Source organism: Centroberyx affinis, unplaced genomic scaffold (assembly GCF_046629955.1).
Source record: "Centroberyx affinis isolate AG114_WGS23_722 - 3 ecotype Tasmania unplaced genomic scaffold, CSIRO-AGI_Caff_v1 ptg001070l_1, whole genome shotgun sequence".
Classification (NCBI taxonomy): Eukaryota; Metazoa; Chordata; class Actinopteri; order Beryciformes; family Berycidae; genus Centroberyx; species Centroberyx affinis.
In genome coordinates this window covers 502,866-520,055 of record NW_027279619.1, presented here as the reverse complement: position 1 = coordinate 520,055, position 17,190 = coordinate 502,866, and the positions used below count along the sequence as shown (strand labels likewise).

At 43.6% G+C, this 17,190-nt stretch overlaps 1 protein-coding gene across 1 annotated transcript in view; it reads right to left on the bottom strand.

Moving 5' to 3' along the window:
* ank1a (ankyrin 1, erythrocytic a) overlaps nt 1–17,190 on the bottom strand; it is an 88,244-nt gene that overhangs the window by 12,084 nt on the left and 58,970 nt on the right. The window contains exons 10-39 of the mRNA XM_071523147.1: nt 17,053–17,151; nt 16,351–16,548; nt 16,149–16,247; nt 15,717–15,815; nt 15,501–15,599; nt 14,871–15,068; nt 14,618–14,716; nt 14,398–14,496; nt 14,080–14,277; nt 13,816–13,914; nt 12,833–12,931; nt 12,412–12,510; nt 12,227–12,319; nt 11,975–12,047; nt 11,673–11,693; nt 9,467–9,587; nt 9,212–9,290; nt 8,608–8,723; nt 8,263–8,487; nt 7,550–7,704; nt 7,231–7,442; nt 5,153–5,357; nt 4,740–4,836; nt 4,401–4,629; nt 4,046–4,174; nt 3,812–3,931; nt 3,613–3,697; nt 3,290–3,364; nt 2,770–2,901; nt 2,393–2,548 (exon numbers count right to left, since the gene is read on the bottom strand). Of these exons, the coding sequence (XP_071379248.1) occupies nt 2,393–2,548; nt 2,770–2,901; nt 3,290–3,364; nt 3,613–3,697; nt 3,812–3,931; nt 4,046–4,174; nt 4,401–4,629; nt 4,740–4,836; nt 5,153–5,357; nt 7,231–7,442; nt 7,550–7,704; nt 8,263–8,487; nt 8,608–8,723; nt 9,212–9,290; nt 9,467–9,587; nt 11,673–11,693; nt 11,975–12,047; nt 12,227–12,319; nt 12,412–12,510; nt 12,833–12,931; nt 13,816–13,914; nt 14,080–14,277; nt 14,398–14,496; nt 14,618–14,716; nt 14,871–15,068; nt 15,501–15,599; nt 15,717–15,815; nt 16,149–16,247; nt 16,351–16,548; nt 17,053–17,151 (3,808 nt within the window). The remainder of the gene's footprint in view (nt 1–2,392; nt 2,549–2,769; nt 2,902–3,289; nt 3,365–3,612; nt 3,698–3,811; nt 3,932–4,045; nt 4,175–4,400; nt 4,630–4,739; nt 4,837–5,152; nt 5,358–7,230; nt 7,443–7,549; nt 7,705–8,262; nt 8,488–8,607; nt 8,724–9,211; nt 9,291–9,466; nt 9,588–11,672; nt 11,694–11,974; nt 12,048–12,226; nt 12,320–12,411; nt 12,511–12,832; nt 12,932–13,815; nt 13,915–14,079; nt 14,278–14,397; nt 14,497–14,617; nt 14,717–14,870; nt 15,069–15,500; nt 15,600–15,716; nt 15,816–16,148; nt 16,248–16,350; nt 16,549–17,052; nt 17,152–17,190) is intronic.

Here is a 17,190-nt window from a genome sequence, read left to right as displayed (position 1 = left end):
TGCATCCATAGTGTCTAAAGACTTCATCTCCAACAAGCCTCTACTGCTCCTGCCCCTCATTCCCATGTCTCCATGCAAACACAGGGGGAGATGGGAGATGAAATTCAGTCTCATGCACATGCAGACAGGCAGGAGGGCAGGGATAGAAGGGATGGGAAAAGAGGAATAGGACAGAAAGGGAGAGATAGAAAGACAGGTACAGAACAGAGGAAACAGAGAATAGAAGAGAGACAGAAGAATAGAAAATAGAGTGATGAACACAGAAACAGTGAGAGAGCGAGGGACACCTCCCCCCTCCCAGGGGGTGCTGAGTACACAGTCTGTGTGAGGGGTGTTGGTCACAGAGCGGACAGTTAAAAAGGTGGGGTTTTCAAGAGTACAAAAATAAAGTATTAAAAATGCACGAGTAGTCGCAAAAAAAGATAAAGATGTGGGTCAGAGGTCAACATGAGGTCGGCATGAGGTCAGAGTTCGGAGAGGAGGAGTGAGAAGGAGGAAGAGTAGGGCGGCTGGGCTGCAGATGACATGTCCAGAGAAACACAGAGAGAGGGACAGATAGTCAAAGGGAATGAGTACAGGGCTCCCAAAAGGACAAACAGTGCACCAACATCAGCCCTGAAGAGACTCAAACTACCCCATGCACACACAGGCAGAGAGAATTTAAAATCCCCCTTACAAAAGCCTGGAATAAGTGGTGTAAGTCTTACTCTATAATGATCTGTTTTTTATGTTCTAAGTTGGAAATGATCTTGAATAAACCTCAGAAATTTGCTTACCTAACGGTGCACTAGAACTACGGAGGAGAACTGATCAGTAAAATCCTTGAGAGGAGTTTTGACAAAACGGAGGAAGAGGAAGAGGCAGGTAAAGGTAGAGACAGATAAAATGATTTTCCCTACTCTAGAGGATACACAGTTTCTTCTGTGAAACTTTTTTCGGTAACACACGTTATTCCGCAGGCGATAAGAAATAGGCATCTGTCACAGCGTCTTTGAGACATAAATCATAAACCTCTTGAAACCCGTCTTTGTGATCACTGTGTGATTAGCAGAAGACACAACACCCAGGTATTGTCCCGTTCAAAGTGTGACCAAGTTTTTACACAGAGCGTCAAAGGAAAGGCCTTTGGGAGGCAGGTAGACAGACAGATAGACAGACAGACAGATAGACGGTTTATCAGATTCACTGCAGCTGTGATCTGAATGTCTCCCTTTTCACCCTTTGTCCCTCATGGTCATGTGTCTATGCATTGTTACATCGGCGGGTATTGCTCCAGTTTTCACAGAGAGGACCTGTCACCTGTTGGAAAGACCCAGGCTGCACTGGACACAGAGCAGAGCAGAGGGGCCAGTGCTCTCCAGTTCGGGTCAGTCCAGTGGAGGGGGAGCTCACGCCAGTCCAGAGGTGAAAATGGAGTCAATAAGATGTACGTTATGCATGTGTAAAGGAAACCATGAGGAAAAGGAGTAAAAGACTGAGGACTGACAACTGGTAAGAGGGCCAGTTATGCTAGGCTATACTTATGCTCCAGGCGGACTGATTTCATGTATGGCAATGCGTTGTTTTATAGACAAAAAAAATCATACTGAAATGGATTCCCTCTAAATTTAAAATGCCGGATGAAGAATTCTTCCATGTTATCAAATATTTAATAAAATTGTACGGTGCAAATGAGCTATAACACTAAGACACAAGGCGCTGTGTTGTTACGCAATTAATAGGTTTTTGAAGACTAATAAAAAGGTAAAAACTGACTGATATTTTGGCACAAAGTAAAAACAGATTACTCACTCATATTCATAATGACAATAATAATAATACGAATAAAACTATGACTATTAATAATGGGATACTTTATTTACCCTGGCAGGGAAATTCTCTATTTGCTTTGGGTATCGCTTGGAGCTTGAGTGTTTTGCTCAAGGACTCTTCAGCTTCCCTACACAGGGGCTTGAACACAGTCAGAACCAATGAGCCACACTGCCGCCCATTATATCAGCAATATTCTCCCCCATAACATTCAACCTTAAAAAAGTTTCTGTTTTCTATATACTTTACTGTATTTGTGTGTAACTACCTGTCCATGTAAATGACTACACAGAGAAGTGTATCATGGAAGCCCTACAGAGGATGCAGTAGGAGTGTCCTGAGTCCCTCTCCAGGCTGCTGGGGTAAAAACCTGCAGAAGTCTGAAGTTTGTGGCAGCTTTCATACACAACAGCATTCATGGGGAATATATAATGGGGACAAGACAGAGAATACAGAAAGAAAGAAACTACACTTTGTCTCGTGGGGAGGAAAAAGGTGTGTTTACTGGGGAGGTGGCTTTGGGTCAAGGGAAAAGGTATACATGGGGACGGGGCTGCATGGTGGGATGGGGCAGGAAGCTTACCATTGGTCATGCCAGGGGAGAGGTGGTCTCTCTCGTTGTGTCTGCGCCTGCCAGGGTCACGGGAGCCTTGTCTCCCAGCCTGAGGTGGCTGGCCCTCCAACATGTTGACTATGTCCATGCGGTCAATACTCTTCAGAGCTGTGTACAAGCTCTCCACTGCAATGAAGAGGCATGCAGCAGAGAGACACAAGCAGACAGACAAAAGGAAAAAGAGAAGGGGGCGGGGGTTCCCAGGATAAACAGCAATACCATTACAATAAGGATATATGAAAACAGACTGACTGACTTTGACTTGGTTAAAGAGGTAGGAACTAGTGCAAGGGAAGACATGAGGGGATAGGGGGATTTTAGGATAATGTCAGATCTCATATACTCACTTTTGGCCCTCTTGCCTTCGCGGGTGGCCCATAGGTTGAGCAGTGCAGAGCTCTGCTCCAGTAGAGAGTTAGGATTCTCCACACGGATCTTGTTGATGTCATCCACACTGAGCTGAAGCTCACGTGCCAACTCTGTTTAGATAAAAAGTAAGATGAAGTTAGAGATGGAAATATCATTTAGCCTATGAGTCATGCCATTATGGCATATACAGTCCTGGTGCTTGAAATGGTACACTGCACCGCAGCACTGTCATTGCAATTGCTGTGGTATAGCTTTATTCAGAAGATGCTTTGTATTGCTCTGCCTTGTCAGGCAGCATATTTTGTAAATATAATAGTACAGACTCTTGGCAGAGAAACTGAAAATAATTTGTTTCATTGACTGGTTGCCATGTTGTAACTTTGTTAACCAAGAGAAAGCTAGGCAAGATTGTCAAAAGCAAGTTCAAAATGGATGGTTTGAAGCACCTGAATTGTACAGACACATAAAGACAAATGCAGCATATTCTCATTCACTCACCAGCCCAGCTCAGTCCCAACTGCTCTGCAATCAAAGCCATCTTCAACTCTGTCCTTTCCATGGCACTCATTGATGCTGCAGAAACCAGACCACAACTCACACTTTAACAATTGAGGCTGTTAAATGCAAAGTTGCGATTATCACTGCATGATGCGGCTCATGGAATCTGTACCGGAATGCTGCTGTGGACCATGTAGTATGATCAGAAAAAAAATAACTTGCAACTTTCACAAAAAAGAGATGCCATCATTCAGTGCCTTGTATCATCATAAGCAAATAAGCGTGTAGAATCATTTACAAGTAGGAGAGTGAGAGCCTCATACCCAGCGCAGGCTCATTCAGAGCGCTGTATCTTTCCCTTAAAGCCAGTGGGGTCAGAGTTCGCCTCCGGTCTTCACTTCCCACAATCTGCCAAACACAAGCAGACACCTCTGAAGTCTGCCGTCTCAGGGAAGATAAGATGATTGCAACAAAATACAGTATATGTGTTTTTGCACTGTGAGTTCACTCCAAGATCTTTACCTTGATACATGGGGGCATGGTAATGTTGAGGTTACAGAGCACGTGCTGGCTGTCCTCGTACTTGGTGGACTTGCGCAGGAAAGACAGAAACCCAGTGGGATCCTTACTGCTGTCTCTCACCTTAGGCACACAAACACAAAGAAAGCATTGAAGATGCACGCATTCAGGGTAGAGGTGTGGAGGTGGGGCTGAGGGGAGAAAGAGTGAGACACATAGAGGTTTATATGGTAACACCTTCACAGAGACAGGGAGTCGGTTGTCTCTGAAGGCCTGGAAGCTGAAGCATCGAGGCTGCTGGGTGGCCTTCCTCACTGGCACCAGATTCCCTGAACACTCCAGGTGAAGCGGCATTCCCTCCATCACCTGCAGGGGGCAACACTGGCTTTAATCAAAGTGCAGAGGACATAGAAAAGCACAAAATGGCCCCGGTAGGAGAGAGAATAGTGGATGAGGTATTCACTATCCTTGCATTCAGGGAACTGCAAGAAATGAAATGGGTTTGAAGCCTTTGAGTGTGCAGTCAAATACTTTCATCTTTGTTTGTACAAAAACTGTATATGATTTTACCCCCTCAGTATGATGCACTGACCTCTATGTCCCGGCTGCGGGCCACCTCTGTGAAGTTCTCATGTTGTTCCAGGGTTTTGTCCATCTTGTCGTCGGTCATGCAGTAGCAGCGTAGGCGGCCCTCGCGGATCTCATTCATCTTAGCAAACACCACGAACTTGGCCATGTAGGGTACGGCCGACAGCTCTCTGTAGAGCAGGTTGGCAAAGGAAACGGCCTCAGCTGTCCGAGGACAGTCTGCTAGCCAGAATCTGAGAGGGAACAAGAGCATGTGCTGTAACTATTACAAACAAATCTCCATCACTCTCATAATCACATTCTAACTGCTTGCTGGAGACTATGTGTTGCTCTCTGGACTCACCGAGCTGACACGTTGGTTGTGAAACTGGCACAATCATTGGCATATCCTAGCTTGGTGGTGCCAGTGATGTCCTCCCATTGGGCTGGGGCTGTGCCACCTAGGAGGCAGACAGGAGGAGAGGGGGGAAAACTACATAACTCTGATTTTAGCATATACTTTAAGGAGAGTGCCAGTCTCATGCTGAGAGGATTTAGGATTGTGTTTAAATCAGAACGAAAACCTCTTTATCCATCTATGGCACTGACATCTTTCACAAGTGTAAAGCAACTATTTCGATTCATATAGTTAGTCTTTACTGCAAAGAAAGGAAACTGTCTCCACCCCATAACACACATACACAAACATACTATACTATATTATATTATATCATATCCAACTCCCTGGTTTTGAGAGACTGTCCCGGCATGCCGTACCTATGACAGAGCAAAGCAGCCTCAGACTGGTGGTGTCCCCCTCCCCAGAGTCCCGGGGGCTGTCCCTCCAGGACGGGGGCAGGGGAATGCGCAGGCCGATGGGTCGGTGGAACTTGCGTCGCCGAGGCTCCACAGTCACCACAGGGCTAAAGTTTGCCTGGTTACCCAGCAGCTTGGCAACCAGCTCGTCTGGAACTGGCTGAGCCTGAGGGTGGAAGTAAATGATCGAAAGGAAGGACATAATATGGGCATGGGGGTGATGAAGTGGTAGAAAAAAGGGGGAAAGAGAATGAGATAAAAAAAAGAGAGAAACTTGGATGGACGAAAATATGTGGATGAACCATGGAGATGCAGAGAAATGTTGGGATAACAGGATAGTGGGGTAATAATGGGACATAATGGAATGGTGTATGATGTGGTAATGGATGAAAATAAAGGACAACCAAATGGGAAAAATCAAAGGTGAAGAGAAAGAGAAAGAGAAAGAGAAGTCCATGGTGAATAAAATGCTTCCTGGTTTTTATTGAACTATACAATACATTTGAAAAGACAATGGCAACACAAATTGGATGTCTGTTTTAGGTCATTCTTGTTTATTGTAAAATGTAACAACATGTGTTAACATTAAGCTTCTTCAATCATTCATACAAAATGGATATCAAAGAAGAAGGCACTGTGGTTTTGCACAAGGCCATTTGACATGACACGAGGAGACTACAGAAACATTTGAATTAAATAGATGATGCATACCTAATAAAGTATGAAATTATAAAAATAATAATAAAGAAATATGGCAGTATAAGGAAATTCAGAAAATTATAACCATATGCATCTATTTTTACTTACAATCAGTTAACTGTCACTATATTTTCAGCTTTAGGGCATGTACTGTATGAAGCATGTTAGTATACAGGACTTATAAAGCTCATCATCATACATTCATTCTTCTGTCTGTATACTGAAGGACAGCTATTCAACCAAAACAGAAGGTGGAAGGTATCTGTCCTGTGTCTGCTACCTGTGGTTCACTGAAACACACATACTGTTTTTCTGACCTTGGAATTATAAGTGTCCATCTGACATTTAGAATTCATAAGTTGCCGCCCTACAAACAAAGTCTTCATACAGATCTGAAATGTGCTCAGGTTTATTTACAATCAGATTCTATTTACAGAATCTCTTTAACCTGGACAATAAGATTGAATGTGTGGTCAAATCATGCCAGGAGAAATAACGTCTTGAAAACAGACAAAGAACACATTGCAAACAGATCTTAGTGACTGTATATATACTGTATATACAGTATATAGATATCATAACTAGGTCGTAGTATAGAAGTTAGTAGAACTTATTTACAGTACTGTATCAGTTTTGTCACCTGAGGAGTGAACATTTTAAGGCTCAGCATACTGTATCTCAACACTACTCATGACTAACCTGAATGCAGATGAAACCATATACTTCCAAGTTCATATGTCCTCCTAAATAGTAGGTATTTATAGACATTACTCATACAATTCATGACAAGATCCCAAACCACTCAGTGACAAGTATAAATTCAAACAAAATCCATCCTCCTAGCCATACCAAGAATGCTGTACATTCACTGAAACTGCAGAACATTCACTGAAACAAAATCCCTTTTTACCATAAAGTAATTTCAGTTATTTTAGCTAAACTTATTTAAGTAACTAAAAATGAATATGTTAGAAACAGTAAAAACAGAGCTTTGCCACTCTGATATGTTACTGGCCTTTGAATACATTAGTGAGAATGACATCAATGAAGACAAACGACATATCAGCACTGACTAAATGAGCAGTCCATAGTCATGTGAAGGTGCCAAGTGCATGCACTGTGTGAAATAAAAACTAAAAAATGTGAAAAGCAAAATAAACGAAAACAAAAGACACTACATCAGGAAAACTCTTGGCACATTCTAAAAGTGCTGATATGTTCGGTTGATTTTGGCACAACAAACGCAACCAGAATACATCCAACATGCTTTTTTTCAGGCAACACAGGCATTAACGATTCTGTCTTCCTTCTCCTTCTTCCTCCTCATCCTCCCATCTCACCTGCAGCCCCAGGCGGACTCGTTTGGTGACCGCCGTCTCGGGAAACGTGGCCTGAACCATTGGCACCAGTTTGCTTGTCAGCGAACCCCCCTCTGGACCAATCAGGTCGCTCTCTTGCTGGACTCGTGATACAACAGCAAAGTAAAGGGGGAAGTCGGTGGAGATGATGCGGCGGATACGCTTCTTCCCAAGCTCCTCTTGACTCTCTAAGTCTGAGGAGATAAGAGAATGTTAAGGTCCCAAGTCGTGATACCACCCAGTGAGTTGTTTTAGTGTCAACAAGCATAGACACTCTGTCATAATGCATTTACTGTCTTACCCTCATCCATCCCATTGAGGATTGTTTCTAGCACGTCGTCGCCGTAGCGATTGCGGTGTTCCTTCCAGACGGAGCCATTCTCACTCCTCAGCACCACTAGCTCCCGGTCGCCTCGACCCAGAGCAGCAAAGTGAGGGATCTCCACGATCACCGGCCTGCCACACACACACACACACACACACACACACACACACACAGACATACACACATGCACAAATATATACGTACGAACGCACGTACATGCACACAGACACACACACACACACACACACACGAACAAAGACAAATTGGTTGTATGTGAGGTTTCAAAACACATAAACTCTCATGAATTTAGTTATGTGTTAAATGTTCACTATGGGATGAATGAGTTGTTTAATGTTTGATGTCATGATGTAGTAAAGTCCAATGGAAATACATATGGAAAAAATAGAGGTGAAAGGTTGTTGTCCTTTTTCAATGTACAGGCTGGATATTCTACTAATGATGCACCTGTAGCAGCTCATAATGTAACAAAATTTTTTTATAATTTGTAATAAGTTATAACATTACACACTGGTTATTATAATTGTTGTGACTTTTTTCAAGAATAATGTAATAACTTGAAGTATAATGTAATAACAAACTAAAGTCACTTTAGTAAATCAAAAAAAAAAAATACTCATTATACTATTTTCATTATACTATTTTCATACTATTTTATACTGCTTCCTCACCCCAGGAACTGCATGCTGGCCGGTCCCAGGGAGATGATCCTGCTGGCCAGCCCCTCTCCCTCCACCAGTGGGGGTGGGGTGGTCAGCTTCTGGGGCTTCACCAGGCGGCAGGTGATGCGTGTGGGTGCGGCGCAGGTCCGTGGGGGAATGATGACACGCAGGCCGTTATGCCTGCTGCCTCGCATTGAGCCGCCCCGAGCATCCACCATGAAACTGACCAGGAACCTGTTGGGGGGACAAGGCCCATCATCATTAGGCGCCAGGTCAGATATTAATTAGAGATTACATGAAAACATTGATTGTTCTCTCCTCTGGAGGTTTATGCTGCATCATTCCTGTACTGACCCTGTGTGTATGGGGCTGGCCACTGGGCTGACGTTGTCTGATGTCTCAGTTGCTGGGCTGCTGGGAATCAGGGAGTCCTCATCATACTCTTTCGGTAGAGGAAGTGGAGTATGTTGCTACGGGAGACAGAGAGAGAGCCTTGTTCATGTCACTGTAAAAAGTGGAGCAATGTTTAGCATGATAGGAACCCAAAAAATGTATTACTTAATGTATTATCTGTTAAAAGATATAGGGCTGTGATGACAGTTTTCTTATTTTTTTCTAGGCATTACTGTGGATATCAGCTAAGCATGATACAATTAAGAAAAGCAGATGGTACATACAAATGTTGAATAGAAAAAAACTGCATCATAATATATGCTATCATACAACAAAGACAGACAAGACAAACAAAAACTATTATTTTAGAACCGGTATCAAATTTGTATTGCAATAAAACATTTCCAATGATACATAGCCCTTGCTATGGATAGAATGTAATTTACAAATTAGTAGGTTTACTGCAATGTAAAGAAATATATTCTTATGTGGCCATGTTGACCCTACATGTAGGTGGGAACTGTGGTATCTTGCAGCACCTTACCCATGCTCCTCTGTACAGTACCTGATCCATCTCATGTTCTTTCAGGATAACTGTCTCCGGAGAGACACAGGGTATTCTAGGAATGGCTGGCGAGTAATTTCTGTTGGATAAAAAGGAATAAAACAAGTCAGATATAAATAGTTTCTCTACATCTCCGCTCCTCCCAAGTGCTCCTCCCTAGTGTCTAGTGTCTATTAGTGCAGTCCCTTCTATCCGTATATTAGCTTGTGGCTAGCAGCTTAGCTCTCCCCCTGCTTCCCGTCCCAGCCCCCTTACGCAGTGCCCAGCCCTCTCTCGTACTCCAGTGATTTCTTGGGGGAGAGGAAATCGTCATCATGGTCTTTCATGTCATCCATCTTCATGTACCTGGCCCCTTCTGTCCCCAACAGCTCCTCTCCTTCAGAGAACAACATGCCAAAGAGAGCGAACAGACCAGGTCAGGTTGGTGAAACAGCAAAAGAGAAAGAGAGAGAGAAAAAAAACAACAAGAAGACTGTTAACCAGGGGTTAGAACGGTTAGACAACATGATAACCCTGGATTTAGGAGTTAGGCTGGTGAGATGAGGGATTAGTGACAATGCTCCATACACTGAGTTTGTTAATGCTGGTCAATGGCAACAGATTCAGTGCAGCCACTACTACAAAGAGTTCCAGAAACACTTGGAAATTAGGGTATGAGGACAGGCAGAAGACAGCAGGTCACTGTAATCAGCTGTAGTCTCAGGCTGCTGAGTCCAACACTTTTGATTCAGAACCACTAGACATTACTGGATAGGAACAAGTGAGGGATACCTTATAAATGCAGTCTGGAGTATTGGAATATCCAGAAATGCTCAGTTAGAGAGAACAGTGTTATGGATGTGCACAGCGGGGGCTCGCTGTCCCTGGGGTAAGTGTGCATCAACATAATCTTATTCCCAAAATTCCTTGTCTAGTGTATAAACAGAGTTATTGAATTGGAGGTTTTCCACATCAACTCCCTCAGGGAGTGTTGTATGAAGAATAGATTTGATCTAAAAACACATTAAGGTGCATACAGACACAGAGACAAACAGAGGAGTGCACATTTACAAACAATACACCAAAACAGCATCAGACCACCGCATCACACAGCGTAACAAAAACACAAGGCCTTCTCCATTCTTTTTTTGAACTCATGAGTTTACTCCACTCCTAAGGCATCTTAGCTCTTCTGGATTTTTTTTTTGTTTTCTTTCTGTTCAAATAAAAATACTTGTACATGTACATAAATACAGTAACGTGAGTAGAGGCGGGTTGCGGTTACTTACCCCCCTCAAAACACGCGGTAACCGTCGAGAACACACCGGCAATAAAAGTAAATCTCCCTTGTGTGTATTAACTTGTGACCGTATCAGGATAAGAAGTGTTACCACAGCTTGTGTAAGTGTTTGAGTGGGTGTCTGTATGCGGTCCAGAGCCAAAGTGATGTCGTAGGTGTCATTACATTACACTATGTTTGACTCTGTGCGTGTACTTCCCACAGGTCCACATGAGTCAACTCATGTCCTGGATATTCTCTGTCTTGTGTACCATGCATGTGTGCACTGTAGTGTTAGTGTAGGCGACGTGTTGTCATATGCGAGCGTGTGCATCCGTGTGCGAGCAATGTGCCATTATTTTACCATTCTGGATGTGAGATGTGTCTTTAAGACAAGCAACTCGGCTGCTTTCTATATTTAGAGCAACGGTGACAATCTCTCTGTTAACTTATCAGGGGCCTTAAAATATCAAGGTACGACATCCTCTGACATCATTGTCAATTGTGTTGTAAAATTCAGGCCTTGGAAGCTTTACTCTTTGAATTTGTTTTTTTGATTCAGTGAACACATCAACACATGGCAACCCTCTCAAACCCCCCCAACAACTTCCAACACATGACCCCGAGACAAACACACAGTTCACATGATAGAAACACAAGACACAGATGTAAAGTGATGCAGTAGATGATCCACACCACAATGGAGGCAGATTTAACAACAGACTCTACTGTAGACGTCAAAACATCACCAACACAACTCCACTATCAACATTTTTTAACCAAAGAAGTATGCCTCCAAGTTGATTCAAAATTTGTGACTTCATTGTAGTAAAAGTAAAGTATAAATCCACAACTACAGGTTTGTTCTGTTTGTGAAGATTGTGAGTGTAACTGCAAAAAGGAGGACTGGGGAAAAAAAAATCATATTGCCAGCCTCCGTAACATGGAGGAAAAAAGACACCTGGACAGTTAGTGAATGAGGGTGTTATTGAAGGGACAGATAAAGGTTACGGACATGGGTGCTATGAGTGCATGCCAATGAGAAACCAGAGCCACCATCACAGTGAGCACCACTATAGAGGGAGAGAGAGAGGGAGAGAGAGAGGCAGGGAGATAAAGATGGAGAGAGTGAGCTTGAAATGGAGCCACACACTTTATTACGACCTATGAATGCCGCACAAAGAGATAAAGAGACATTCATACCTATTGTTAGCTGTGCAATTCCTAAAAAAGGGCAAAAGGCAAAAAAGGAATTGGACTTGGAGTTGGAAAAAGGAATATTTTTGTGTCCACATCATGAAATCAGCCTCATAAACAAAGTGATTTATATAAATTTATATAATTTACAATTGGAATTAAAGTGTTCATTTAACTTCTCAAATTTGGACCAAAATTGATGGATTGCTCTTTGTTGTTTTTAACCTCAAATGAGTATGTTAGGCAATTATTGTGTCCTATTGTTTGATGGTTTGAATAAAAATGTGTAAATTGTGTGAGTTCTCTACCTTCATCCTCAGATACATCCAATATCTCATCCACTGTTTCTGGGAAACTCATGCGATGTTTCTCTGTGGTGGTCTGAAGGGACACATGGAAGAGAAAAAGAGCAAAGACCCAATTATAGATAGGATAGGGAGTGAGAAGTTTTTTTAACTGGTTGCTGGGGCATTTTGAATAGTATTTCCATATGATTATCATAGCCATATAATGCAACGCTGTTTTCAGAGTGCACACAGTAGCATAATTGAACTTCTCACCATGGAAACGGTCTCCTCAGTGACCAGCTTTAGGACGTCAATCACAGAAATGTACCCCAACCTCTTAGCAATGGCCAGGGCTGATGTACCATTCTGTCAGAGAAACAGAGGAACAGAGTGATCAGATCGCTAAAGACGACACCTGACGGACGAAGAGGAGGATGAGAAGGTATACTCATGCTCACGGTTGTGATCTCATTGGGCTGGGCTCCATGCTTCAGTAATAATGTCACAATGTCTGTGTGTCCCTGCTGGGCCGCCTGGTGCAGAGGAGTGTAACCAACCTGGAAGACAGAGAGAGAGAGTCTTCAACTTTACTTTATTCTACTCGGTTTGCTTTTTTTTAAAAATTTGAATATATCCCTGAAGTGTTCAACTTCAAAAATGTCTTGAATCCAATAAAACACTGTGTAAACAAGGCCAGCAGGGTGACTGTAGGGTCAACTGGGGGTGCCATACTGCAGTCATGGCCTGGGCTTTTAACTGTAATGTGCTGTAATTGTATTTACTGGTGAATGAGGCAGAGACAGTGGAGTGTAACAGTCTGACTGTATGCTCAAGCTAACTGTGTTGCAGTATTATCCGGGGCCAGAGGGAGGCACTCACCCTGGTTTTGCTGTTGACATTGGCCTGTTGCTGCAGGAGGAACTTCACCATCTTGATGTTGCCATAGTGACATGCTACATGAAGAGGAGTGTAGCCCATCTGGGAGAGAGAAGTGTGGAAAAAAGGCAAAACTCTTAAACACGACATAACAGTTGAACAGACCAAGACCAGGGGGCAGAGAGTGGCTGTGTATTTGTAGCCAAGTTTCATCAGAGCCAGGAAATGTTGCCATAGTGGCCAGCTCCATAAATGTAGTGTCTTTAATCACTTTGATTGTAATTCTTAAAATATTTGGCTATAATACGTAGATTTAATCATATTTGGGGTTTCATAATCTCAATTAAATAATCAAATGTTCTAAATCTTGCGGTAGAATGACTGTGAGAACATAGAATAGTGAGAAAAAATGGACTTCAGGCTGCATTGTATGAATGAACAACAGAAGCTGTAACTATTATTTATGTATATCAGTGACTTGTTACTGTCCATGTTACCTAAGACCAAATTGTGGAATTCTAAATTAAATCAAAGTAATTATATCAATCTCAGATTTTACTAACTGACCATGTTACACTGTTATACCTGATATTCTGATACAACCCCATGTCAAAGCGTTGCTGTAGTGTTACACTATGCAGCCTCCAGAGGTCTGGGGGAGGCCGAGCCCCCTGAAGGGAGGCCATGTATTGATGGTAACACAACCCTCTGCCATGAGATCGGCAGGCTATTTTTACTAAGGGGATGAAAGGTCAGCACTTAGACACTCTATCTGCCATGGCTCCAGGTGGATGGCAGTCTCACTATCACACTAGTGGTTTCTACACTGGTTAGGGCTTAGATCTGTTCCGGATTATTCCAAGTGATAGAATAACGTCAACGGTAGTTCATGGTGAAAGGTATTGAACTTGAAACCCCTCTTAATAACCTGCATAGATTAACTGGTTGTTTAGCTGACTGTAGGCTTGCCACTGAGAAGTACTTACCCGCGTTGCAGCGTAGACCGAGGCTCCTTGCTTCACCAAGATATCAGCGATGCCAACGTGTCCTTCCTGTGCCACCAGGTGGAGTGGGGTCAGTCCACTCTGGGGGCAAGAAGAGTCAGGGGCAAAGGTCAAATACATTCAAAAACACAACACAAATCAAGACCAAATCACAGATATACACACTTAAACATTTATAGTTAAAATGAACCAAATAAACTTCCTGCCCCCTTTCAGTTATCCCTCCATCATCTCTCGCGTTCTTGCCTTGTTGCCGAGGTTGACATTGGCCTGTTTGGAGATGAGCAGGGAGACCATGTCGGGCCGTCCCTCCTGCGCGGCCAGGTGGAGGGGTGTGACCCCCTGGAGTGACTCAGCATTGGCCGAAGCTCCGTACTGCAGCAGGCTGTTAGCCACCTCCACTTGGTTCTGCTTGGACGCTATGTGGAGCGGAGTGTAGCCGTTCTGAAGCACAGACATGGGTCGTGGTTAGAAAAACATGATATGTTGGGTATATGCATGACAATGGGCCACTCAGCATGAATTGTGTGGATGTGTGTGTATATATGTGAGAGTTTCTTTTACCCTGGCTGCACTGTGTGGAGACCCTCCCTTGCTGACAAGCAGGTTGACAACATCCAAGTTGTTGTGATGTACAGCGACATGTAGCGGAGTCAGACCATTCTGGAAAGTAGAGGTGACACACACACATACGTCAGAATATGGTCCATCATGCAAAGACAACACACAAGGCCACAAGCTTTCTGCCCACATAGCCATGTCCTTTATGTTGTTGAACTATTACCTTGCCAGCAGCATTAGGGTTGGCTCCTCTCTCCAACAACAGCTCTGCTACGTCCACCTTGCCATACTTGGAGGCCACATGGAGCGGAGTGAAGCCTTTCTGCAGAGGCACCAATAGGAACGGGGATACAAGACATGAGGGTGGGGAATACAACTTTTTGAGCTCACAGTCCAAAATAGGGAAACAGTGTAGGAATATCGGATAGAATACAGTATATGAAGAAAGGACTGAAGGGTGGGCAGGCAGGTTGTACCTTGGTCATCTTGGTCTGCTGAGCCTCCATGTCCAGCAGGATGCGTATGGTTTGTGCATGGCCTTCACGGGCCGCGATGTGTAGGGGCGTGTGCCCCGCCGTGGTGGTGGAGTTGGGGTTAGCTTTGTGCTCCAGCAGCAGCTTCACAAGCTCCTTGTGGCCCATCCGAGCCGCACAATGCAGCGGTGTCTGGTCATCCTGGCCGGGGAGGGGGCAGTGATTACGATAAATATACAGTATGAGACCCCTGAAGTTAAAGGCCTCCTCTAGTGCCCTCATCATCCTGTTCAAATTTCTTGGCTTTTCTGAAAACAGTCTTTGTCAAAAATATGATAATCTCCAACAGTTGCATTCCCAGTCCAAATTAGGCTGTGGTGTGCAGCAGTTAAAATCAGGGTGGAGATGCACAACTCTGTGGGAATCAGTTACGAAACCTACTTTTCCTTGCAAAACAATGCTTAAAAATTTGCAAATTGTTTGTGGGATTACCAGAGGGGGAGGTTAACATAACAGAATGATCCTTACAGTATTCCAGTTTCCTATACATGTCTAATATGAGGAATCTTTATGTTTATGCATGGGTACATGGATGCATGGATTGTGTGGTGCTTTCAAGTGTGAAATCCCCACCTTGGCCTTGGCGTCCACTGGTGCTGCGTTCTGCAGTAAGAACTCTGCCACCTCGCAGTGCCCGGCCCGAGATGCCATATGGAGAGGAGTCTCCACTTTCTGCTCACACACAAGCAGACAAACCACACACTCAGATATGGTTCATCACTATAACAAAATTATGGAGGTGAGCTGGTTGCAGGTGTTGGTCTTGACACTTTAGAGGGAGGAACTCACCACATTGGAGGCGCTGGGGGAAGCCCCCTTCTGCAGCAGGATCTTCACGATGTTGAGATGACCCATAAATGAGGCCACATGTAAGGGGGTCAGGCCAGACTGTTCAGAGAGGGGGGAAGAACATTATAAATTGACTCGTACACTAATCACACACAATATACACTGAATGTACAAAAGACCCTAGATTAGACCCTAATCCTATCTACATCTCATCCTTTGTGATTGGTATAGATTTAATAAGGAAAATCAATAAGAGATCATGGCTTTTACCTGGATTCACCTCATCAGTGTACTTCATGAAAATAGACAGTTTCCCTGATGTTGTGAACATTCAGTGTATGTGCCTCTAACCCTGTTTGTTCTCCTAGATCTACTGTATGTTTCTCATTCTGTTTTCCTTCATATTCTCTCTCTCTCCTCCTGTTCCCTCACCTCGGTCACAGCCTCTAATGATGCAGAGTGTTTGAGCAGGAGATCCATCACACGCATGTGGTTCTTTTTACAAGCAATATGCAGAGGAGTAAACCCATTCTGAAAACACAGAGGAACAACAAATCATCAGCACAAAGAAAAATAGCAACTTTTGTCTTGTCTGAAGTGATAAATTCATAGTGTGTGTTTGTTTGTCACTGACCAGTGCCCGAGAGTTGGGTTTGGCCCCTTTGTCCAGCAGTACTTTGGCCATGCGGTGGTGGCCGCAGTGAGCCGCCACATGCAGCGGGGTGAGGTGGTCCAGCGTGATGTCATCAATCTCTGCGTTGTACTGCAGCAGCTGCTTGACACAGTCCATGTGGTCCCCCTGCGCCGACATGTGGATGGGAGACAGGCCATTCTACCAGGGAGAACGGAGAAGAAAGAAAAAATCTGTTGACTCTCTTGCAAAACACAAAGCAAATTATTTTCTTCTAGTTAGAAAATACAATCAGCGCAGGAAGCTAAATTTCAAGTCCAAGGGTCAATGGTGCCACTTTCATTATCTTACCAGCTAAATTACTTTTTAGACTAGAAAATACATTGGCTGTTTTCCTGCCAAAGTGTCTGGTAGGCTAGGCAAACTTACCAGTCACTACAATTACACAATTCTTATTTCTTTATTAGCGTTGTTAGTTTTGTTATAATGTTTATTATGTTCCAAGTTTGTTGCTTCTATGACAATTTGAATTTAATAAGTACACAAACTAACTAACTATCTATCTATATATCATAATTTATCAGCATTTGACTGGTGGCCGGTGTTAATTGCCCACCCTACATACAATACTGTCAAACATAAAACAAGCATAAACTCACTGAGTGAGCAGAGGTTTGGGGTTCACTTCGTATCTAGTCGGATTACCTTGGTCTTGGCCTGAATGGGGGCTCCATGGTCCAGAAGGATCTCTATGATCCTGACATGTCCGTTTCTGGCTGCACAGTGCAGAGGAGTCAGCTCATCCTGCAGAGTGAGGTCAGTGATTTAGTATATGGATGTGTC